The 25585-nt window shown below is 37.3% G+C and overlaps 2 protein-coding genes across 2 annotated transcripts in view; one reads left to right on the forward strand and one right to left on the reverse strand.

Annotated features, from left to right (window-relative positions):
• Window positions 1-25585, forward strand: part of ZNF804B (zinc finger protein 804B) — a 574892-nt gene that overhangs the window by 34941 nt on the left and 514366 nt on the right. The window lies entirely within an intron of this gene.
• On the reverse strand, window positions 4373-5131 carry TEX47 (testis expressed 47). Its single transcript, XM_052639098.1, has one exon. It carries the CDS (start codon window positions 5129-5131, stop codon window positions 4373-4375), a length of 759 nt encoding a protein of 252 aa, XP_052495058.1.

Consider the following 25585-nt stretch of genomic DNA (forward strand, 5'->3'; position numbering starts at 1 on the left):
ACATTTTTGGACTTGATCAAATTAAATTACATTTGTAAGATATGAGTATATTATTTCTGCATTTTATCATTATACCGAAACAGACACAGCTAAATGAGTTGTTGTCCCCTTTAAAGATATAATATTGCTGAGCTCTATAGGGCTCTCAGTAATGCAGCTGTTACTGGAAACTTATTTGTGCTTCCCCTTGGAGGCAGTGTCACACCCTTTTAATATGTTTGGTGTCAGCAGATTTTCCTTTGAGAGGGAGTTCAATATTTAAAAACAAGTCTTTCTATGAATGAAGGTTGAATATTAAGTGAAAGTAGCTCAGTCGTGTCTGACTCTTTGTGACCCCATGGACTGTAGCCTCCGTGGTATTCTCCAGGCCAGAATACTGGAGTAGGTAGCCATTCCCTTCTCCAGGGGATCTTCCCAATGCAGGGATTGAACCCAGGTCTCCCATGTTGCAGGCAGATTCTTCACCAGCTGAGCCACAAAGGAAGCCCACAAATACTTGAGTGGGTAGCCTATCCCTTCTCCAGCAGATCTTCCCGACCCAGGAATCAAACCGGGTTCTCCTGCATTGTACGCAGATTCTTTTTCAACTGAACTATTAAGGAAGCAGATTACCAGTCAAATTGGAAGATACATTATTTGGGATCCAAAAAACTAGATATCACTAAGATATTTTAACTCCCTTTGATTTATAAACCTCCTTATCTGTCATAAAAGAGTCACATAATGTTTTTAGTAATGATGCTGTCACTGAAATGAGTTTAAACTCTCCTAAAGGTAACTATTTTCATATGAATAAACTCATTCTAAAATGTTCACTTAACAAATAAGTAGTTTTATTTATACTCACTTTGTGCTTATTTTCCAGTTTTCACAAATGATACTTCAAAAATCCTTTAAATGTAAAATAATAGTCTACTGCAAATCAGTGTTTTCCTTTAGACATTTTCTATAACTTCTTTCAAAAATGACTCAGGTTTTTTATGTTTTTCTTTGACAAGATGAATTAAGTTTCTGTCAGTATGTTTCACACCAGAAAGTATTATAGATCAATAAAAGGTCTATGCTAGGAAGTCTCATGAAGTAATTTTCACCCCAATGAGGGTTATAATTTCCTTACAATTTCACACATCTTACTTCTGCTTCTATACCCAGTGACTAGCACAGTGCTTGGTCCCCTAGTAAATATTTACAAAATATTAGTTGCATACATGAATGAATAAATAAATATGTACATATATAAATAAAAATAAATATATAAATACACACATATATACATATATATAAAATTATTCCTGTTATATATTTGTGTTCCAGACTGCTATTATAAACATCCGCTCAAAACTTGGTAGCTTGAGTCAACACAAGAATTTCTGCTGTTCACAGATCTACAGTTTAGACAGGGCCCAGTGGGAACAGTCCATCTCTACTCCACTCCCCCACACGGTGTCAGCTGCTCTGGCTTGAAATCCAGGGTTGGCTGGGAGCCTAGAGTCTGGAATTACTTGAAGGTTCACTCAGTCAGATGTCTAGTGGTGATACTGGCTGTTGGCTGGAACCTCAGCTGGGGATGTTATCAAGAAACCTGCTTGGATTGCTCACAGCATATTTTAGGTTCCATTCAAGTGATCAAGGCAAAGTGCAAGGCATTTTTAAGACCTTGGAGGTCACATTGGATCACTTCTGTTGTAGTGTTTGTCTAGGCAGTCACAAAGGTCTACCTGATTTCAAGGAGAAGGGACTCAGAACCCACTATGAGATGAGAAGTGTTTAAGGTCATGTTGTAAGAGCATATGGGGTGAGATATATTGCAGTGGTCTTTTTGTGTTTTTTTAAGGATATAATGTGCTATACTTTTCTATACTCAGATATGTAGTTTTACTTGTAAACTACTTCTGTTCACTTTAGAAAATATTGTTCCCAAACAAAATTTACCCTGTTAAATGGATTCATCTGCTCCAATGAACATTTATGGTTCATTTTCTCTTTCCTGCTTTTGCTTGTATCTCTTCTCTTAAATATGCTCATCTGCCCTTCAAAACCTCTTCCTCACATATATTCAAAGACTAAGACTGAAGCTTACTCGCTTTCTTTTTGTCCTCCCTACCTCTCTTCCTTTCTTTACTTCTATTTCTTTCTTCTTCTGTTTGTTTGTGTGTGTGTGTATGTGTGGGTGGGTGTATGTGGCCTGGAAAGATTTTACTCTAAACTAATTTTGTCAAGTAAACAGTATCTAATAGGTGACTTCTCATAGTTCAAAGAGTAAAAAGCATGTTGTTGAATATTAGGTGTTTAATATTTACCAAACTGATAAAATGTTTGTAAATTATGTATTCTTTCTTAATTTGAAGAGTTTTTTTCTCCAAAATATAGTTTTTGTTCTTAAATTTAAATGAAAGGAACTTCAAGTTCAGCTTAAAGTGAAAAATGCCATTCTTTTTCTAAATCTATTTTACTAAATTAAAAAATAGGAATGGTCTTTCCTGAAATTTGATTCTGGTATGGAACAAATTATCATATTTTCTGCATATGACAAATCTGAGGTGAGTACTGAAATGGCTTTTTTCCCAAAAAGTAACTGAAATAAACAGTAAAAAATGAAACTAAAATGATATAACAGTATTTCTTCTATTCAGTCCAAAGTCTGTTTCATAGGATATTGAAGCAATCTGGGGATAAATATCACTGAAGTAGTAAGACATTTATGTTGTTTAATTGCTTAAAGCAGAAAATTTTAAATAGTGCAAAAAAGCATTAACCTTAGTAAAGGAAGGGGGTGACCAACTTGAAATAAGTTATATAGGAATTGCATATAGTTAGTTGCTATCCATGGAGAAGGAAATGGCAATCCACTCCAATATTCTTGCCTGGAAAATCCCATTGACAAAGGAGCTTGGTGGGCTACAGTACATGGGGTTGCAAAAGAGTTGGAAACAACTTAGCAACTAGAAACAAAGAAAACAAACTTGAACCTGACAAAACCCCTTAACCCTTTGTTGTCTAACTTGTAGTTTGACTTGTGGTTTTGGTTCCAATTGCCAATACATATTTATTAACTTTCTGACTGTCCCATACTTACACAAAATTTCTGTGCTGTTCATTCGAGCTATATTAAACAAGGATGTTGACCCTTCTCCAGCTACAATGAAGCTACAATCAATGCTTTAAAACAATTGTTTTGAACTTAGTTAATGGGGACTTCCCCAGTGGCGCAGTGGTAAAGAATCTGCCTGCCAACGTAGGGGAAAAGGGTTTGATCCCTGGTCCTGGAAGATCCCACATGGCACAGGGCAACTAAGTCTGTGCACCACGACTACTGAGCGCACACTCCACAGCCCAGGAGACACAGCTGCTGAAACTCCCATGCCCTAGAGCCTGTGCTCCGCACAAAGAGAGGCCACCACAATGAGAGGCCTGTATATTACAACTAGAGCAGCCTCCACTCAGCACAACTAGAGAAAAGCCGGAGCAGCAGTGAAGACCCAACACAGCCAGAAGGAAATAATTAATTTAAAAAGTAATTGCTATCTAGGAATGAAATGGAAAAATAACCAATTTGTTTATCTTACAAAAACTTTCCAAGGGAGGAATCATCCTAACATATCCCTGTCAAAAATGTCTGTCCTGTGAATGGTGCTCAGTAAATGATTTGCATGAAAGAATTCAGTGCTTTCTGACAGTGTATTTTTTAGTCATTTCAAAAAACTATTGTGTTCTTTAGCTTTATAATTGCCTCAATGTTCTTGATTATGTCATCCAGAATATGAGAGTTTGAAACTATTTTGAAAGTTTAGGTTTTGCTTTCTGAGTTTAGGGATCATATATATAGAAATGACTCCCTCACTTGAGCTGTTACAGTCTTTCCTACATACTGCTACTGTAATAACAATCACATGTATCATATGCCATATTTCGTTTTATACATACTCACCTCCAACTTTAGGTTGCAACCAACTGAAGGGTTGTATTTTTTCCTGAAATAGTATACTCTTAGAACACATTACTATGTGGTGACAGCTTCTCACTGATGGTTGAGAGAATGAATGAGAATCTGAATCTAGTGTTTGCCGTCTTTCATCTCTATTTTTCATTATAAAATTAAGTTTTTCCATCAATATGATATAAGCCTTTGAGAAACTTATAACCTTAATAAAACCCTTCACCATTGAAAATAATGTGTTGAATTTAATATTAGACCAGATAAATGTTCAAGTTTAATTCAACATATTTTTTAAAGATTAATCTATTACCTTTGTGTAGATCTCCATGTTGTTCCTTTTTTAAGGAGAGAACTTTAGGCATATTTTCCTTTTATTTAAGTAGCATACATTCCATAAGAGATTTGACCACATTGACCACATCATCTCTCTTCATCCTAGAAACGGGAAGGAGCGGGCCATACCACCTCAGAATCTAAGGTGACATGTATGGGTTTATTGTACATGTTTATAAAACCTTCTGGGTCCATTAATTCTGCAGAGTTGCACAAGTACTTTATTATTTGTTCTGGGAGGAGTAATTCGGGTGCAGCTTGGTGCAAACTGTCTCCTGGGCCTTTAGGGCTCACTTTCACAGTCTTAAACAGGTGAAGGGCTAGTTTGTGTGTCTGGATGAGAAATTCTGTCATGACCTCTTGCAGGGACTGTGTCTGTGTCATGTCGTCTAGGTACATGACCGGTGCTTTTATTACTGAAACATGCCACTGCATAAAGAGCCTTGTTGGGACATTGTGGGACATGACTATCATCTTCATTCCTTGGATAAAAAATTCCATGTCATCCTTTTTATGGCTCAGGTAATCTAAAAGAATTTGGTACAAAGTACCACTGGAGGATTCCAGGATATGCAGAATGGAAGTAGGATATATGAGCAACAATCCTGTCACTGCTTCTCCTAGGTGTCGTTTCAAAATTGACTGAAACAGTTGTTCATAGTAGTCAGCAATATCTTTTTTTTCTATGTTTGCTGTTATCCTGGCCACTAGGAACATCCTATGAAGAAGGAATTTCTTTAGTTGTAGTCTTTGCTTTTCTTCCTGAAATTGCAAGTAATTGCTACGTGGAACTTGTGGCATTAGAGATTCCAGTGGCAAATTCTTTTTGTTGGTCTTTCGGGGATGGCTTCCGAAGGACATGGTGAGTCTTATTTATTCTGCCAGATGATTCCGTTTTTTAGCTTATTACAGTAGTTACATTACCAGGCTACTTCTTTGGTGATAAACTCTTTTTTGTTTCTTGTGACCATAAAAAAAAAAGAAAAAAAAACATAGTTGTTCGAATGCTTCCAAGTGTTATCAATAAATAGTATCTTTGAAATATAAGAGACTGTTGAAACAAGAATCAAATTATAGAATTTTGTTTTAAAATTTACAATGAGATAACTAGCACTCATATCACAGGAAGAAACTCTCCAACAAACTGGGTGGTAGGAAGAAGATAGAGCTTAATCTAGAATAAGTTCACTGTATCATTGTTTACATTATTACTATTATTTTTTTAATTTATAGAATTTTTTTCTCCCCATCTTGAACCATATAGATACACACACACAAAGATGAATGTATCCACTGATATTAACAGTGAAAGTGAAAGTGAAGTCTCTCGGTCGTGTCCGACTCTTTGCGACCCCATGGACTGTAGCCTATCACGTTGCTCCGTCCATGGGATTTTCCAGGCAAGAGTGCTGGAGTGGATTGCCATTTCCTTCTCCAGGGGATCTTCCAGACCCAGGAATTGAACCCGGGTCTCCCGCCTTGCAGGCAGATGCTTTACCATCTGAGCCACCCGCGAATCCTGATACTGTAGCCTTGGCATTACATTAAAATGTCTTTTCATTTATATAATGGTAAATACAGATTCTTTTTGGTCAAACGTTTTAAAGGATAGCTTTTACGATAATTCCTCAATTTATACATTTAACTGACCAATAAATTTTTAAAAATCTGGGAATCTCTTAACTACTAATTGGCTCCTTTAACCTTTACTCAGTACAGTGAAAGTTAATAGTATTGCTTGGATAATTAGAGCGAACTTTTGAAGTAGTTTGGGTTCCTTTTTTAAACTTCTATCAATAGACCTCAGAAATGGCTTTTTTTCTTTTGTTGTTGTTGTAGGGGTGAGATAAACAATCCTGTTACTTTTGACTTAGTGTTCTTACCAAACTTTCTCTCTTCCCTGCAAGTCCATTTCTTTCTTTCTTCAAGTGCCTCCCCCTTTTTCCTGTCCTCGAGGTCCCACTGGCTCTGTCACTCTTGCAACTGCCGGTGTCTCGGGTGTTCTCAGGTGCCCTGTGTTCCATTCTGGTTTCCATGGTGCCCTGGGAAATCCGAATGTCAATGGTATTAAAGGGCCAAAGTACACTGGCAACTCAGCTAGATGGTGGACCTGGAAATCCCAGACATTTTCTCTTCTTTTTGTCCACAGTTTATAGAAGAGGAAACCAAAGCACAGATGAGCGCTGTACCTTGCATGCAATTAGCTGAACTTGATTTCTACGTGGAATATTAGATTATAGAATTTTGCTTTAAAATTTCTTTCTAACCTTTCACTTTCAGTTCAATTCAGTTCAGTTCAGTCGCTCAGTCATATCCAACTCTTTGCGACCCCATGAATCACAGCACGCCAGGCCTCCCTGTCCATCACCAACTCCCGGGGTTCACTCAGACTCATGTCCATCGAGTCGGTGATGCCATCCAGGCATTTCATCCTCTGTCGTCCCCTTCTCCTCCTGCCTCCAATCCCTCCCAGCATCAGAGTCTTTTCCAATGAGTCAACTCTTCTCATGAGCTGGCCAAAGTACTGCAGCTTCAGCTTTAGCATCATTCCGTCCAAAGAACACCCAGGGCTAATCTCCTTACTTCAGAACACTCTAAATTACTTCTGCTATTTCTCTCAGTGCATACCTTTATGCTCTGGAGCCAAATGTTTCTGAAGAAACAATCTCCCAATGTCCTTTTGTCTTTGTAAGACAAGGAGAACAGATTAAATACCATTAATTGGTTATTACGCTGTGCCATGTGAGCATCTAGTCAAGAATATCTGTGCTGTGCTTTGTTGTTTCAGTTGTGTCTGACTCTCTGCAACCCCATGGACTATAGCCCCCCAGGCTCCTCTGTCTATGGGGATTCTCCAGGCAAGAATACTGGAGTGGGTTGCCATACCCCTCACCCCCCACAGATCTCCCCAATCCAGGGATCGAACTCAAGTCTCCCTCATTGCAGGTAGATTCTTTACTGTCTGAGCTACTAGGGAATCCCCCCTAATAGCATACATTGAATTAAAAGTGAACACTTCTTTCATTTAAATTTGATACCTAAAATTTAAATGTTACCTTCTGAAAAACTGATAATGTAATTTCCTTGAGATATAAAGAGAGATGTATCATGAACTATTATATTCCTTTTCTTCTTCGACTGTTAGGAAACCTAGAGACCAATCTCTGGCTTCCCAGAGTGATAAGGATTGATGCCGACCTTCAAATCAGGATGATGTTCCCACCCCTACTTATCTGCTATTCCTGGTCTAGTTTTATTTTTATTTTATTTAACCCTTACTATTTTAAATTTATTGTTTTAATTTACAAAATTTCTTTTAGATGACTCGAGTCTGTTGTGAAAGCAAGTCAGGCTATAAAAAAATAATCAAATATAGACTATCCAACTATTGGGATGCTACTCAGGACTTTAGACAGCTTTGAATGTGATTCGTGGAGAGTATTCATTTTGTTCATTTGTAGCAAGTATAATTAGAGCTGCCAATTTTCTGCTTTGACAATTGGCAAATTCCTTTTGGCAAGTTTGATTTCACTTTTATATGGGTGTAAGAAGCAGAATATAGTTTATTTTGAAATGAGTACTGCCAATTAGCTTTTTTTTTCCCCTAAGAAATCTTTTACCTCCTTGTTATTCTTTTTGCCATTGATCTTTTATTTCTTTCATTAGCATGGTTATCATTTCTTCAACATCTCTTTTGGTTCATGACTAAAGGTTGGCATATACTTCTTATTTCAGAGGCATAGGTCTCTGCAAATTGTAAGAACCACCCCATTCTGTCTGCTCCCCAACCCAAGCATGCTTGTTCCTATTCTGTTCATCAATCACACATATTAATAATTTTCATCTCTAGCTGAAAATTTAGAGCTTTCCCCATATCTTCTTTCAGAATCCGCATACCATTGCTACTCCCCTGCCCTCTTTCCTACAGCTGTGTGATGTGCTCAGTCATTCAGTGTCCAACTTTTCGTGACCCCAGGGACGGTAGCCTGCCAGGCTCCTCTGTCTAAGAGACTCTCCAGGCAGGAATACTGGAGTTGCCATGTCCTCCTGAGGGGATCTTCTCAACCCAGGGATCCAACCCAGGTCTCCTACATTGCAGGTGGATTCTTTACCATCTGAGCCACCAGGGAAGGCCCCAAGAACATCTAATTTTGCCAGTAATTTATAGAAGAGGAAACTAAGGTATGGGGTATGCAAGTACCTTGCACACAATTTAAATATGCTCTCAATAGCCTCCGTGCTCTGTCTACCTGAGGTAAAGAGAAGATTAATTATTCTGTCTTTTCATCATCACAGGGTCATTCTTTGCTCTTCTATGACATGAAAGTTCCACTACAAATGGAAGTTAGCATATGGTTTTAATAAAGTAAATTGAACGGAAAACTCCTACATTATACCTGTGATCCAAAAAATTGATGTACTGTCTTTAATTTCTCATTCATTTTGGATTTATCTACACCTTTGATGCACCAGATAATATGTTTCACTGTAAGAATCACAAATGTGGAAAATACCTGGTTGCTAATTTTAGGGGTTTAGAGTCCATTGGGGTGGGAGATGTCTATGAAAAACATAATAAAACCAGACAAATGTTTGTGCTTTAGAACACTAAGGTAGAAAGGATGGCTGGGATTTCTTAGAAAGTTTAATGAGAGAGGTCGTATTTGGGCATGGCCTTCAGGGAAACAACTGGGGAGTGGCTTTGTGTAAGTGTTTTGAATTCATTACTTTACAATGTCAGGATTAGCTGAACTTGATTTCTATCTGGAATATCAGATCCCACTCTAACCTTTCATTTGTGCTCATGTACTTGGGAAACAGAACACTCTAGATACCTTCTACTGTTTCTCTCAATGTGTTGACCCTTCTATACATTTAGTGTAAGAGAATCAATGGTCTAAAAAAAAAAATGGCTAACAACTTGGGTAGAACTTTTCACTAAGCATTTTGTTGTTGTTGTTTTTAATTGAAGTATAGTTAATTTGGGCTTTCCAGGTGGCACTGTGGTAAAGAATCTTCCTGCCAATGTGGGAGGCATGGGTTCAGTCCCTGGCTTGGGAAGATCCCCTAGAGTAAGAAATGGCAACCCACTCCAGTATTCTTGCCTGGAAAATTCTATGGACAGAGTAGCCTGGCAGGCTACAGTCCACTGGGGTTGCAAAGAGCTGAACAAGACTGAGCAAATATGCATGTGGTACATAGTTGATTTATTTTTACAGTAGTTCAGGTATACATAAATTATTAAGTAGACAAAACATATTTGATTTAGCAGAGCAAACCAGAGTAAGCTTAGTTACCAAGAGAATACTTAGGTGTTTTAAGATTTATAAAAAATAAAAGGGAAACTAGTTTAATTCTTGAGTGTTTTTTCTCTTGGCAAAAACATTATGGAACAGTGTTTGGTAATTATTTATCAAGGAGATTCAGGCTAGAAATACTTTGTCATTTAGTATAAGCATTTAACAGATGTCTAGTCTTTGTAGAAAAATATGCCAGACAGTGTGGAGGTATTCTTGTGAGTCAGATATTGTACCCGCACATGAAAAACTCAATCCTCTTACTGGAGCTTAAAGTCTACACAATTACATTTAATACAGGGCTGGAGAGAAGAAATACTACAGTAAAGACAAACAATGAACACTGAAAACACAAATGCTAGAACAATTCAATGTTGCTGGAAGAATAAGCAAAGCCAGGCATGATGTCTGGTGGGTGGTGGTGGAGTAGAGATGGGGGTCAGGGAGGGTTTGGAAAAGACTGTAAGCTTGAAGCATAGAGAACAGAAGACATACATTCACTTCATTAAGAAAATGAGAAGAGTCTGGCTTGACTAGAGTAGTTCTCAGACCACAGAACCTGCAGGTTTGTTAAATTGTTGATTCCTGGTCCCTAGCCCTAAAAGGTGTGAGTTAGTCTGCTTAAAGTGAGGTCCACTTAAAGTGAGGTCTGCTTAAAGTAAAGTGACTTTCTGACAGGTTCTCCCAGTAGCTCTGTCTATTTCAGTTTAAGGCAGAATGGTCTGGCTTGTGGTGATTTAAACCTTGGCTATTAGAGACATCTTGTGGAGAATTTTTTTTTTTTTTTAAGCTGACTCCTGTTCTTATTTAATTAGTGTAGAATGGAACTCTCTATATTTGCAAAAGCCTCTCCTGGAGGAGGTTTGCTGGGATAGACTTGAGGGTAAGCAGAAGAAGGGAGTGGAAAACAAGAAAGGAAGTTGCATCCAGTGTTTGGAGAACCCGGACACATGCTCAGAGGTAGGAGAGAACGATTGAGCACGTGTAATCCTAACTGTGTTTTAGAAAGTTGCCTGTGAAGAGCAGAGGAATTAGAGGTGTAGGATACTGGAGGCAGCCAGAGCCCTTTTCAGAATTCTGCAGTTGGCAAATTAGTGCCCTACTGTCTGCCAGTTGACAACTTTGGTTTAGCTTTTCTGGAAAGCAATTTGATGGTATAGCTCACAAGCTTAAAAACTCATAATCTTTGATTAAGTAATATGTCTTCCAGATACATGTCATAAAGAAATAAAGAAATAAAATTGGCAAAGATTTTAATGTAAAGATGGTTATTATAGAATTAAAAGAAAACTTTGAAAATTGAATAGATGTATTAATTATGGATTACTATGGTGCCCTGAAACCATCTGAAGAATATTTTAAGTGGAGGGAAAAATGGCATTCTCTAAAATAAAGAATATAATATACAAAATTATATGTACTCTGTGACCCTAATTTTATTTTAAAAATATAGAAAACAGAGTAGAGAGAAATCTAGCCAAATGTTAAAATTAGTGGAATTTGGTGGTGATATTTGTGTTGTATATTCATAATATTCTAAGCTTGTCTACATTATTGTTCTGTTCAGAAAAAGAAATTAACACTAAAAAAAAGGGCTGTGGTGATGGTTCGATGAAAGGTAATGCACGTTTTGTTCTGCTTGTGACTCTGGGCTCACTTATCAGCCCACTGATGGGTAGAATTCATAAAATGTTGGATCCTGAATCAGGCTAAACAAGGGGTGTTTGGGCCTAATGACTGAGTCAAGATAGGAAGACACAAAGATGAAAGATGGAGCAGTTATCAAGACACAGTGTAGGAGTCCAGAAAAATCTTACATGAAGTGAAATGTTTGCATAACTAGCCTAAGGCATACTACTGAGAGAAAGATAGGTCTTCAAAAATTTTAGCTCATATGGACAGTTAGAATCTCAACTAAAGGAGTTGCTGAGATGGAGGGAATATGCATGTCATCACCAAGGTTTTCATGACTTAATTGGATGTGAGACATGAGAGATGCAAGGATATAAAGATGCTCTGTGGGTTTGAATGTCAGTAACTACAAAGTCTATGCTTTTTTTTTTTAAATAGAGATGGAGGATAAAGGAGGAAACCTAGATTTTGGAAGAAAAATAGTTGGTATGTATTATGTTGAAATGGAGTTGCCATAGAAAGATGTAGGTATAAATGCAATTAGAATCTGGAGAACTGAAGTCTGGATTGTGATGCAAATTTGATAGTCTCCTACATTGAGGGAAGAGTTGAAACCATGAGAACCAAAATGATCGTGAGATAATGAAAGGAAACGAGACAGTGTAGGTGGAGAAGAGTACCGTGTAAACCTAACTTTAAGAAGTGGGCAAATGGGACTCAATGAAAGAGGTGGCAGAGCATTGCAGGTGCAGAACAAAGGAAACGCAGGGCCATGAAGGTCACTATAAGAGAGATGTATAGAAGTAGATGGTAGAGTAAAATTCTAAATAGGTAAAAAAGCTTGAGGACTGAGGTGACCTACTAATATCAGCAATTACAGGTTTCCTGGAGCCTTAAAAAAAAGTAATAAAGTGGCTGAGAGAAACCGGTTTGCAATTGATCAGTTAGTCAATGTGGTCAAAGAGTAGACCACTCTTCAAAACATTTGGTGGTAAAGAATGAAAGTATCTGATAGTAAATTATAGAGGAGGATTATAGGGTAATTATGCTTCAGTGATCCTAAGTTTTTTTCTATTAAAAACTAAAATGCTGTCTTTTACTAAATTGCTGTTGTGTCCAGCCGGTAAAGTGGAGTCTGAGAATAGAATCCATGTGTCCTATGCTTTGAAAATATTTTAGGATCATCCCTTGTAACAGAGATGTTGGAGACTGCTAATAAAACTAAACTCTGAGCTTTGTTACTTTTCCTCCCTTACAAGATTTATTTTCTGGTTATTTGATGTTTAGAAGAACTCCAAAGATACATGGCTTTCTTAAACTTGCTGTGTGCTCTATGTCATGTGACATTAGCACAACGAATCACAATTTAGTTTTTCAAAAATCTCTGAGTAATGGATCTTTGAGTATCAAAAATATCTGAGTATCTTTCTGTACACAAAGATAATTATGATTCACTTCAGTTTAGTTTCTCAGTTGTGTCCGACTCTTTGCAACCCCATCGACTTCAGCATGCCAGGCTTCCCTGTCCATCACCAGCTCCTAGAGCCTACTCAAACTCATGTCCATCATGTCGGTGATGACATCCAACCATCTCCTCTGTTGTCCCCTTCTCCTCTTGCCTTCAATCTTTCCCAGAATCAGGGTCTTCCAATGAGTTGGTTCTTTGCATCAGGTAGCCAAAGTATTGGATATAATTATGATTGGAGTAATCTTTATAATTTCAGTACAAATATTTACTCTGGTCTATACATTATATTTATTAGAACACAGCATCAATAAGCTAATATCTACTTTGGTTCTTGCTTTTGGTTTACCTCTGATCAATGTGCTGTGGGGAATGAACAAAATGAACTCTAAACAAAGTTCAGAGTTGAGAGGGAACTTAGAATTGCTGGCATAACAAATTCCTCTTGCTGTTAAGGAAGACATAGGACAAAGAGGCAAATTAATAATATGACACTCCAGTTGCTTATCTTATAGGAAGGATGACAAGAACACGTGTACATGAAATACTGAAAGAGGGAAATGATATTTCTTCCTAGAGTACTTTTGAGGAAATATGATAGATGTTTCAATGAGTAAAGTGGTGCTAGAGCTATTCAAGAAGGTTATAGGAATCTGAATTTAGTGATGCTCAATAGAGAACCGTCACATATTTTTACACAGGGAAATAATATGTGGGTGCCACATTTAATGGTATTAATAACTGTATTCAAGGCGTTTGGAAAGGCACAATTTTAGAGTCAGAAATGCCTGCTAAAATATTGTTGTATTCCATAAATGTAATGAAGAGTTAGGCTACAATGATACTTTTAAAAGCATTTCTTTAACCCCCAGGAGGGTTCCTGTTTGGGAATGCTTGTACACCCGTGGTGGATTCATGTCAATGTATGGCAAAACCAATACAGTATTGTAAAGTAAAATAAAGTAAAAATTAAAAATTAAAAAAAAAGCATTTCTTTTTAAAGGGAGAGTATTATTATTCCAAGTCTAAGTAATCATATATATTTTAAGTAACCAGAGAAACAATGTAAATAGTAAAAGAAAGAATAGTGAAATATTTTTAAAAATTGGCTGTCTTAGACATGTAAATGGATTTTGTTAATTTAGCAGCAAATCTTTGTTATTGTGCAACCTTTTCAGCCTATGCTGAATTCAAAGCTCTTTTGCTCATTCTAATTCAGGAAAATTTAATATTTCTTCAGAAACATACGAACAATAGCAGTTTTGGACATTTCAGAGCCTTGTGGGATACTAAATATCATTAGTTTTAATATATGTGATTATAAATGTCACTTTATTTGTGAACTGAGTTACAGAAAATGAAAGTTTACTAAGGTGACTACTTTGGAGGACCAATTCCCAGAGTCTTCAGTAACATGACAGTGGGGGCAGTGTAGGCATCTGGTCCTCCATCACCATTTTTCAGTGTTGGCATCTGCTGGAGATGCATAAAAGCCATTTTGGTCTATGCCTCACTTGTCATTATACTTCCTTGTTTCTACTACAGAGACCTCTCAGCTATATATATGCCACTGTTGACCTCATAGAAAAAACCATTTCACTATGGGTACTTATTCTTGGAGGGATCCTAGGCAAATCTATTCTGGACTTAGTGTGTTGTTGTATGCTGAAATATTGATAAGTAATTATATTGTGCCTCTTTCAGCCTTGAGAGGCTCTGAGGCTTACATTTTGTAAGATATTGGCTGAACTAACTAGAAGGTCTTAACTCCTAACCCAATAGGATCTAGTTAGTAGAAATAATTATGATTTTTGTGTGATTATTTTGTATTCTGACAAAACTTTTCAATTGACTATGCCACTCTTGTTCAGTTGTGATATACTCAGAAAAATCCAGCTATTGTTATAAGATGCCTTAAAACATAACTATAAATACAAAATTATCTGAATCATATTGCAAATTTTAGGATCAAATATAGAGGTCCTTTGGGTTACCTACTCCTTAGAATTATCAACTCTTTGGGCCAAACAACTTTTTGTTTGTGTTATAATTGCTGTGATTATACCTGTTTACAATGATAATTTTTATTAAATTTTATTTTAAAGTCTGCACTTTTTGGTTTTGACTTGATGAGAAGGGTAACTTTGTTTTCATCATAAACAGAGCTGAAGGTATAAGATTACTTTCATATCTGGCAGTTTTATGGAGTCTTTCACAAGGTAGAGAAATAGCCTGGCCTAGTCATTGCTTGACAAGTTAAATCTCTATTCCACAAAATATTATATCTAATTACCATGGAACCATATTCAATTACCATGGACCCATATCTCATTTGTGTGTGTGTATGTGTGATTTTCAGTAAGACAGCACTATAGTTAAAAGGAAAACATACTTTTAAGCTTCATCTCTTGACTGAAGGCTCACAGGATTGTGGGGAGTGATATTTAATGAGTTTCCAGATGTGAAGACAAGTAGTGCGATCATCCTTAGTTGTTAGACTTTGCTTTCAGTGATATATTTAAGGATCAGAATAGCCTTAGATTTTTTATAAGGTCATTCTCTGAGATCTATGTCTCATAAAAGGAGGAAAATTGTTCTAGGTCATGTTTTTATTGTATCAAAAAAAAAAAAATACTGGCTAGTACGTATCCCCTTTGCCTTTAACAAATTGAATTAAAGAAATTTAAAAATGTAATAGCCTTTTGGAAGGAAGACAACTTTATACTTATAAGGTAAACTTTTAAAAAGAGGATCTTTAGAATAAAAATCTTTTCAGGGATAACTAGAGCATACTCATGCTCTGCAAAATTTTAAAATTAAATGATCAGATTGTGATTGGTATTTTCTACTTGACTTATTTGTTTTGAGTGGCATACTTTCACTATCATCCTTTATAGTTAAGCCATTTTTCTATAATGAAATAGAAAGGGGAAAAAAAAGAAGTTTATGCTATGAAAAGTTAAAAAAGAGATTTGTATTGGTAGGGGTGATGGTAAAGTGGAAAAAAAATTCAACCACATCGTACAGGGAGCTAGATTAAATCTGGAATGCTTTGTGTTTTGTGAGCAGGAAACAGCCATCCTCTGAATACTAGATAACATCTGAGTGGAGAGTGTTGCTACAGCAGTATCTGGGAAATACAATCAGAGTGTCTGAAGCCAGCATCTATTTATCTTAAATTAATCATTTTTCCGAGTAGGCAGATGATAATCCTGGTGCTGGGTGCCAATGTCTTTTTATTCATGACACAGATAAAATGGGAGCTCTTTTTAGATTGGTGAGAACTATATAAGGATTTGCAGCTGTAACTCTTCTGCAAGATCATGGACTGCTTTTATTTTACCTTCTGACATTCTCTTGGCATCGAGAATCAGTAAATAATTGTTTCTAGAATAACTTCTTGAGCACAACTAGGTCTACTGTACCTTTTTGCCTTTAGGAAAGTACAAACAAGGAGGAGGCAGCCTTTTTTCTCCTTCACTTTTAAATTCTGTAGTCGATGGTGTACCTATAGCTGAGATGAAAATAACTTCACTAAGGTGCTAGGTTCTGCAGGTGTTGGGACTCCGCTGTCAGCAGCAGCTATAGGGTGAGTGGTAGCGTGGTGGCTCTGATGCAGCTGACCTCTTATGCCCATGTGACACCACATTGTGGGCCAAGCAACTGAGCTTGCACTTTAAATTCTTTTTTCCAAAAAAGTAGACTGGAGAAGTGTTCTGATTCTTTAGAAATAAACAATAAATTTTTAAGAAATAGAACTTACTTCCTAAGCTTTGTCAGTTAAACATATATTATCAACTTGCCTGGGTTAGAAAATAAGATAGCAAAAAGACAGCAAAATTCCTGTGCCCCTCAACTGACCAGTTTACCAGCAATTTGACCATCTTCTCACTCCTGCTTTCTCTACAAAATACATGTGCATACATACATGTTCATCAGGAGAAAGACTTTATGCATTATGACTGCTTGGTGTGAGAGATCTAACTTTTAATCAAATGTTATGGAATATATGCAAGTGTAGGAATTGTAGTCCTAATGGAAAGAATCTAAAAATAATTCAGAACTGAATGAAGCAGTGACTCACATTGTTGGATTCAATTAAATATCATAGTTAACAGGATGAAAGTTAATCTAACTTAAAAATTTGGGAAGGGTATAAGTAAACCTATAATATGTGCTATGTCACTTTCAAGGCTTTTGAACTCAACCCTCATTGAGGTGAGGTGAGGTGAAGTCGCTCAGTCGTGTCTGACTCTTTGTGACCCTGTGGACTGTAACTTACTAGGCTTCTCCGGATTGCCATTTCCTTCTCCAGGGGATCTTCTCGAACCAGGGATCGAACCCGGGTCTCCCGCATTGGAGGCAGACGCTTTAACCTCTGAGCCACCAGGGACAACCCTCATTAAATCCTTGTAATAGACCATGCTTCCCTTGATTGTGCCTCATTTGGTAAAGAATCCGCCTGCAATGCGGGAGACCCGGGTTCAATCCCTGGGTTGGGAAGATCCCATGGAGAAGGGAAAGGCTACCCAATCCAGTATTCTGGCCTGGAGAATTCCTGGGCTGTATAGTCCCCGGGGTCGCAAAGAGTCAGACATGACTGAGCGACTTTCACTTCACTTCACTTCAATAGACCATGAATGGGGCTCAAGGTGACCCTTAATGGCACTGACGAAAATCCAGTCAGCAGCTTGATTGAAATCTCCAACCAACATGCAGCTTCAATTGATTGAGAAGGTAACCTCAAAACTATTTTTAGCAATATCCATTCCTTCATGGATAAACAGTTTTTAACCTTGGAAGATTTATAATTTACAGTAGAAATACCTAAATAGTTAAATGTTTTAGCAGCAATATTTTTGTGTAAAGAAGAGATCTGTGTGTACGTGTTATTTTAAGAATTTCTAGTGTGTAAGAGAATTTGCCCTATCAAGTAACATCTTAAAATGGTTCTGTCTTAAAATGTGTAATAGAGTAAATGATTTAGATTTTTAGATTGACTCATTTTAAGTTGAACTCTTACCAAGTTACATGTAGTATTGGATCATTCAGGATTTTATCTTGTGTGCATGCTCATACTCAGTCACGTCCAACTCTTTGTGACCCCATGGGCTGTATCCTGCCAGGTTCCTCTGTCCATGGGATTTTTTTGGCAAGAATACTGGAGTGGATTGCCATTTCATACTCCAGGGGTATCTTCCCAACCCAGGGATGGAACTCATGTCTCTTGCGTCTCCTATATCAGCAAGCAGATTCTTTACCACTGTGCCACCTGGGAATCCTTTAAGATTTCATATGTATCTATATCTATCCATCTGTTTATCTACCTATCTAACCTATTCAGTTTATCAGATAGACAATTTTTAAAGAGATTACTTTCAAAATAATTATTTTTAAAAACTGGACAAGTGATCAATCAAAATCTTTTAAGTTACTATTAAAATATTTTACATTAATAATTTGTAAATTGATCTAAAAACTTAAAGGTGAGTTAGGCTTTTAGATTTTCACCTTGAATAGATTTAACTTTAAGCTTTAAAACAAAAGGAAACCTAGGAATGATCTTTTCTATGCATAAAGTCTTCTCTCAAGGACACAGAAACTCTCTTTATTGACAACATTGATTTGTCTTCTCCCTTATCAGATTGTGAAGAGAGAGCAGTCAACACTTTCAGTAAGAGTGAATGCCTCCTGCCCAGGTGTTTTCAGCCTCTCAGCTGCATTGCTTTCTCTGCCAGCAGAAGGTTGCCATTTTCAATAATGGTGATTAGCCCAGAGTCTCAGAGACCAAGGCTAAGTAGGATGAACCAACTTGAGAAATGGCTCACATGTATTCTGGCAAGGCCTCCACTTCTTTATTATTTTATATAACCAGGTTGTATACATTTCTTATAGAAACTGTGGAAAACAAAGAAAAGGAAAATGATATTTACCTGAACATCATCATTTAAGAAATTAGCAATTGTGTATATTCTGTGATTCTCTCTTTCTAATTGCAGTTGTGTGTAGGTATGTTTAGTTTCACATATTATGAGTTTACACAATAAAGATCCCTGATCTGACACCACACACACTTTTCATACCATGTTATTATTATATGGCTTTCTACTTTGTTTTCACCACTCAGCAATATATTATGAAGGACTTTTAGAGTTAATAAAACATAAATAAGTATAAAAGTACATAAAAATATATTTAAAAAACCTGTGTAAAAGTATATAAAAGCATACAATGTGTTAATAAAATATAAATCAATAACATTTTTTTTTAATGGCTATATAGGCCCTTACTAACCAAACCTCGACTCTTGAGAATTTTGTCTATCTCTTTGTTAAAATAAGCAAAACTAAGTATACATCTTGGACTCATGCCAATGGACAGATTTCATTTTTGTTAATTCATTTCATAATTTCATTAAGATACTTACATATGTGAAATATCTGGAGAAATGATTATATATTCTTTAAGGATTTAGAATCATATTATCAAGTTCCCCTCCAAAAATAAGAACCAGTTACTACCCAGTTATTAGTCTAAAGGGCTCTAGTTTCTTTTAGTTAAGAATGATGTTTTGAAATTAATATCAGGGCATTAGGTCTACTAGTTGCTATTGAAGTGAAACTGAACCCAGGTCATTCTCAGTGAACAGGGCACATACACACACTTACATTGATATTTCTACGCGTATATTGAAAACCATTGCTCATGCTGAAACCTCCAATTCTAATTCATTGCCACAGCATGGTGTTCTAATTTTCTTTCTTTCCACATTTGTAACTCTTTAACAGCAGGGCATCTGGTGCCTTCTCTCTGTGTGATTACTTAATCACCACACTTGAACTTCGTCCCTCCTTAACAAGCTGCCCTCTATGTAGGCAGTTAGCACTTCCCCATCCAGTGGCTTTATGACTGAAATATCCATGAAGGGGAAGGAATGAAAGGGAAAGGATACAAAGAATATATTAGGGCCATATTTTTTCTGTTTAAAAACTTTTATTCCTGATTCTATTTATAAAAATAAATATTTAGAATCATTTTAGGCTTAGTGAAAAATTGCAAAGATAATACAGAGAGTTCTGGTTTACCCCACATCCTTCTTACCTGTTGTTAAGACCATACATTAGTATATGTGTCACAACTAATGAACTGACATTGATATATTTTAATGAAATAAAGTCCATACATGATTAACATTTCTAGTAACATTTATAAAGGAAAAAAATGATTATATCCCTGTATCTCCAATATTCTATTTTCACTGCAATTCCCCCCCTGAACTTGACTGTTATTTAAATAGAGAACACTAAAATTGCTGGTGTGGTAGGAATTCCTAGGAGATCATCCTCCTTATTTATAGATTTTCTGGGGTTTTGCTGCAGCAACCTATTATCTGTAGCTCAGCGTGCTTTTTCTTTTTTTTTTTTTACTGGATAGATAATCTTATGAGGTAAGGTCTGCAAAGTGCCTGGCATAGTGCCCCAGGTCACTTTATTTATCAGGTACCAGACACATAGCATTAGGGGGCTACAGGTTTTTCAGTGGTCTGCAAAAAATAGGCTTGAAACCAAGAAAGAAAATTCTCTGGAGATTATGATAAAAAGGCAAAATCTAAATGAATACATGTTTTATTAAATGTCTATGAAGCATAACATTATTGTCAACTTCATGAGTTGTTAAATTTAGTATTCATAAAAATGTCATATTTGAAAATAATCTATAGACTAGATTTTCTACAAAATGATTGCTGAGAAATCAGAGCTTATCCTAATTAAATGAGAGACTTGTAGCCAATAATTTCAAAAGCAAAATGATAATAGTAATTATATCATTTTTTTCCCAGCTAAAATTATTTTAATGTGGGACAGGAATGAACTTTTATATGCTTGTTAGCTTGTTAGAATATCTGTGACAACCATAAAAATGTCCCACCTAGTAAATAGTGAGTCACCAGCGAATGTTATTTTTCTTTCCTGATTTTTCTCTCTTTGAATGAATAATTTATACCATAGGGAATAATGACTTGATAATGTATAAAATACATTCACTGGCAAATTTCAACAGATTTAGTGATTTTAATTCATTTTGAAGAATATAGTAAAAATAGGATACGGTGAGAAGAAACCCAGACTTGTAGGCTGAAGCTTTTGCTGAGTACTTGCTCTGTCACTTATTTGCTCTTAACTATCAATCTGGTTTCCATTGCATCATCTGAAAATGAGGATATTAATTATACCTGTGTATCTACATGGAAGTAATGCTTGTGAAATTACTTACTGTGAACAGTTAGGTAAGCAATTTACCTGATTTACCTGATGATCAAAATGTTAAATGAAATTACTGCTCATAATTCTTATTGTTGGCTCCACTATGGTGGGGCTGTTGATTTAGATATATGTTAGAGATGATAAAGTTGCCATAATCAGAGTATTTTAGGCTCTTCCCATAGTTTTAAATGACAGTTTTTACAAAGTACAGAGCTTGTAAGTAAACAGAAACAGAAAATATTAGAGTGCTTGGCTGTATTCTCTCCACTCACCATTGTAATTCCCTATGAAAGTTAATTCCTACCTTCTCTATCTTCTTGATTTATTCTTGGCTCCAGTGAAGAGTGTGATGCCTGAGGCATTTTAGGACCATCACCCAGTGATAAGTTTCATCAACTGTATCAGATGATAAGCACTCATCTAGAATGCTTTCTCGCCCATCGCCCCTGACCTCAGACGCAGGGTGGCTCCTCCCGGCCGCCACCCCTGACCTTGGACAAGGGGTATCTCCTCTAGGCTGTTCATGGCCATCGCAGCCTGGCACTCTCGGCTGCTGCCCCTGACCTCGGACGTGGGATAAATCCTTTTGGCCGCCGCCCTTCCGGCATGGGGTCCGCCCGGCTTCTGCCCCTGACCTCAGACGTGGGGTAGCTCCTCTCGGCCGCGCTTAGTGCGCGGGTCACAGCCGCCTGCGATTAGTGTGCCAGTTGCAAATCCCTTATGATTATACAGTGGAAGTGAGAAATAGATTTAAGGGTCTAGATCTGATAGATAGAGTGCCTGATAAACTATGGAATGAAGTTCGTGACATTGTACAGGAGACAGGGATCAAGACCATCCCCAGGAAAAGAAATGCAAAAAAGCAAAATGGCTCTCTGGGGAGGCATTACAAATAGCTGTGAAAAGAAGAGAGGCAAAAAGCAAAGGAGAAAAGGAAAAATATAAGCATCTGAATGCAGAGTTCCAAAGAATAGCAAGAAGAGATAAGAAAGCCTTCTTCAGCGATCAGTGCAAAGAAATAGAGGAAAACAACAGAATGGGAAAGACTAGAAATTTCTTCAAGAAAATTAGAGATACCAAGGGAACATTTCATGCAAAGATGAGCTTGATAAAGGACAGAAATGGACCTAACAGAAGCAGAAGATATTAAGAAGAGGTGGCAAGAATACATGGAAGAACTGTACAAAAAAGATCTTCATGACCCAGATAATCACGATGGTGTGATCACACATCTAGAGCCAGACATCCTGGAATGTGAAGTCAAGTGGGCCTTAGAAAGCATCACTAGGAACAAAGCTAGTGGAGGTGATGGAATTCCAGTTGAGCTGTTTCAAATCCTGGAAGATGATGCTGTGAAAGTGATGCACTCAATATGCCAGCAAATTTGGAAAACTCAGCAGTGGCCACAGGACTGGAAAAGGTCAGTTTTCATTCCAATCCCAAAGAAAGGCAATGCCAAAGAATGCTCAAACTACCGCACAATTGCACTCATCTCACATGCTAGTAAAGTAATGCTCAAAATTCTCCAAGTCAGGCTTCAGCAATACGTGAACCATGAACTCCCTGACGTTCAAGCTGGTTTTAGAAAAGGCAGAGGAACCAGAGATCAAATTGCCAACATCCACTGGATCATTGAAAAAGCAAGAGAGTTCCAGAAAAACATCTATTTCTGCTTTATTGACTATGTCAAAGCCTTTGACTGTGTGGATCACAATAAACTGTGGAAAATTCTGAAAGAGATGGGAATACCAGACCACCTAACCTGCCTCTTGAGAAATCTGTATGCAGGTCAGGAAGCAACAGTTAGAACTGGACATGGAACAACAGACTGGTTCCAAATAGGAAAAGGAGTCCGTCAAGGCTGTATATGTCACCCTGCTTATTAAACTTCTATGCAGAGTACATCATGAGAAACGCTGGGCTGGAAGAAACACAAGCTAGAATCAAGATTGCCGGGAGAAACATAAAATAACCTCAGAAATGCAGATAACACCACCTTATGGCAGAAAGTGAAGAGGAACTAAAAAGCCGCTTGATGAAAGTGAAAATGAAGAGTGGAAAAGTTGGCTTAAAGCTCAACATTCAGGAAATGAAGATCATGGCCTCCGGTCCCATCACTTCATGGGAAATAGATGGGGAAACAGTGGAAACAGTGTCAGACTTTATTTTTGGGGGCTCCAAAATCACTGCAGATGAAATTAAAAGACGCTTACTCCTTGGAAGAAAAGTTATGACCAACCTAGATAGCATATTGGAAAGCAGAGACATTAATTTGCCAACTAAGGTCCATCTAGTCAAGGCTATGGTTTTTCCAGTAGTCATGTATGGATGTGAGAGTTGGACTGTGAAGAAGGCTGAGCGCCGAAGAATTGATGCGTTTGAACTGTGGTGTTGGAGAAGACTCTTGAGAGTCCTTTGGACTGTAAGGAGTTCCAACCAGTCCATTCTGAAGGAGATCAACTCTGAGATTTCTTTGGAAGGAATGATGCTAAAGCTGAAACTCCAGTACTTTGGCTACTTCATGCAAAGAGTTAACTCATTGGAAAAGACTTTGATGCTGGGAGGGATTGGGGGCAGGAGGAGAAGGGGACGACAGAGGATGAGATGGCTGGATGGCATCACTGACTCGATGGACGTGAGTCTGAGTGAACTCCGGGAGTTGGTGATGGACAGGGAGGCCTGGTGTGCTGCGATTCATGGGGTTGCAAAGAGTTGGACACGACTGAGCAACTGAACTGACTGAACTGAGAATGCTTTTTCCATACTAATTTGTCCAAGAGACAACAATAGTACTATGACTTTAGCCTTTCTCATAGGTTTTAGAAATCTATAAAGATGGAAAAATATCTATTAAATTTTCCTCTATGAACAATTATATGAAGAACCTGAATTTTTAGGTAATGAGTCATTATAAAAATCTATAAACTGAAAAAGGCCTATTCGCCAATAATTTTAGCCAAAGAGTTCTAAAAGACAAAGATATAGTTCTCTTGTTTAATTGACTGGCATTTATTGAATATTTCATTCCTCAAAATGGTTGATTCTTATGTCTTGGCAAGCTCAATAAACTGATCCAAGTTTTGCTCATAAAATATAGTTTGTCATTTTAAGCTTTTGAAAAGTAACTTTTGAAGATCCTCTAATAATTTTTCATCACTTTTCTGAACTTAGTATCATTTTAAGTCATAATGAAAGCTGTATCCCAAATGTTGTATGGAAGGACAAGCAATAACTCCTTTTTCCTATTTCCTTATATGGTACAACCGTGACCTTTTCTTTTACTTCCAAGCTAATTTAAGAACTCTAAGGTGGACATATAGATTCTTAATTGGTGATATCTTTTGTAGGATAGATACTTTTTTATGGACTTGCCATCTAGGCTTATCAAGCTTTCTCCCAAGAAAAGCTATGACAAACTTGCTCCTTGAAAGAAAAGCTATGAAAAACCTAGGCAGTGTTTTTAAAAGCAGAGACATCATTCTACTGACAAAGGTCCGTATAGTCAAAGCTATGGCTTTTCCCAGTAGTCATGTATGGATGTGAGAGTTGGACCATAAAGAATGCTGAATGCTCTAAAGAAATGAGGCTTTTGAACTATGGCACTGGAGAAGACTCTTGAGAGTCCCTTGGACTGCAAGGAGATCAAACCAGTCCATTCTAAAACCTTGAATATTCATTGGAAGGACTTAAGAGCTAAAGAGCCTCTTGACAAAAGTGAAAGAGGAGAGTGAAAAAGCTAGTTTAAAACTCAACATTCAAAAAACTAATGTCACGGCATCTGGTCCCATCACTTCTTCACAGACAGTTGGGAAAACAGTGACAGACTTTATTTTCTTGGGCTCCAAAATCACTAAAGATGATTACTGTAGCCATGAAATTAAAAGATGCTCCTTGGAAGGAAAGCTATGACAAACCTACACAGTGTGTTAAAAAGCAGAGACTTCACTGAGCCCACAAAGGTCCATATAGTTCAAGTTATGGTTTTTCTAGTAGTCATATATGGATGTAAGAATTGGACCATAAGGAAGGCTGAGTGCCATAGAATTGATGCTTTTGAACGGTGGTGCTGAAGAAGACTTTTGAGAGTCCCTGGGACTGCATGGAGATCAAACCAGTCAATCCTAGAGGAACTCAATCCTGAGTATTCATTGGAAGAACTGATGCTGAAGCTGAAACTCCTAATACTTTGACCACCCAATGCAAAGAGCTGACTCATTGAAAAGACCGTAATGCTGGGAAAGATTGAGGGCAGGAGGAGAAGGGGGTGGCAGAGGATGAGATGGTTGGACAGCATCACCAACTCCATGGACAGGAGTTTGAGCAAACTCTGGGAAATAGTGAAGGACAGTGTAGCCTGGCGTGCTGCAGTCCATGGGGTTGCAGAGTTGGTCACGACTTAGTGACTGAACAACAACATAGTTTAGTATATAATACATGCATGACAAATATATTTGAGAAATTGAAATCAGAGCAGAAAAAGAAATAAAAGGAATCCAAATTGGAAAAGAAGAAGTAAAACTCTCACTATTTGCAGATGACATGATCCTCTACATAGAAAACCCTAAAGACTCCACCAGAAAATTTCTAGGGCTAATCAATGAATATAGTAAAGTTGCAGGATATAAAATCAACACACAGAAATCCCTTGCATTCTTAT

This window comes from Budorcas taxicolor, chromosome 4 (genome assembly GCF_023091745.1).
Source record: "Budorcas taxicolor isolate Tak-1 chromosome 4, Takin1.1, whole genome shotgun sequence".
In the NCBI taxonomy this organism is placed as follows: domain Eukaryota; kingdom Metazoa; phylum Chordata; class Mammalia; order Artiodactyla; family Bovidae; genus Budorcas; species Budorcas taxicolor.

Bases quoted from the DNA above. Each gene is read 5' to 3' on its own strand.
- TEX47 (XM_052639098.1), bottom strand. From the start codon at position 5,131: ATGTCCTTCGGAAGCCATCCCCGAAAGACCAACAAAAAGAATTTGCCA.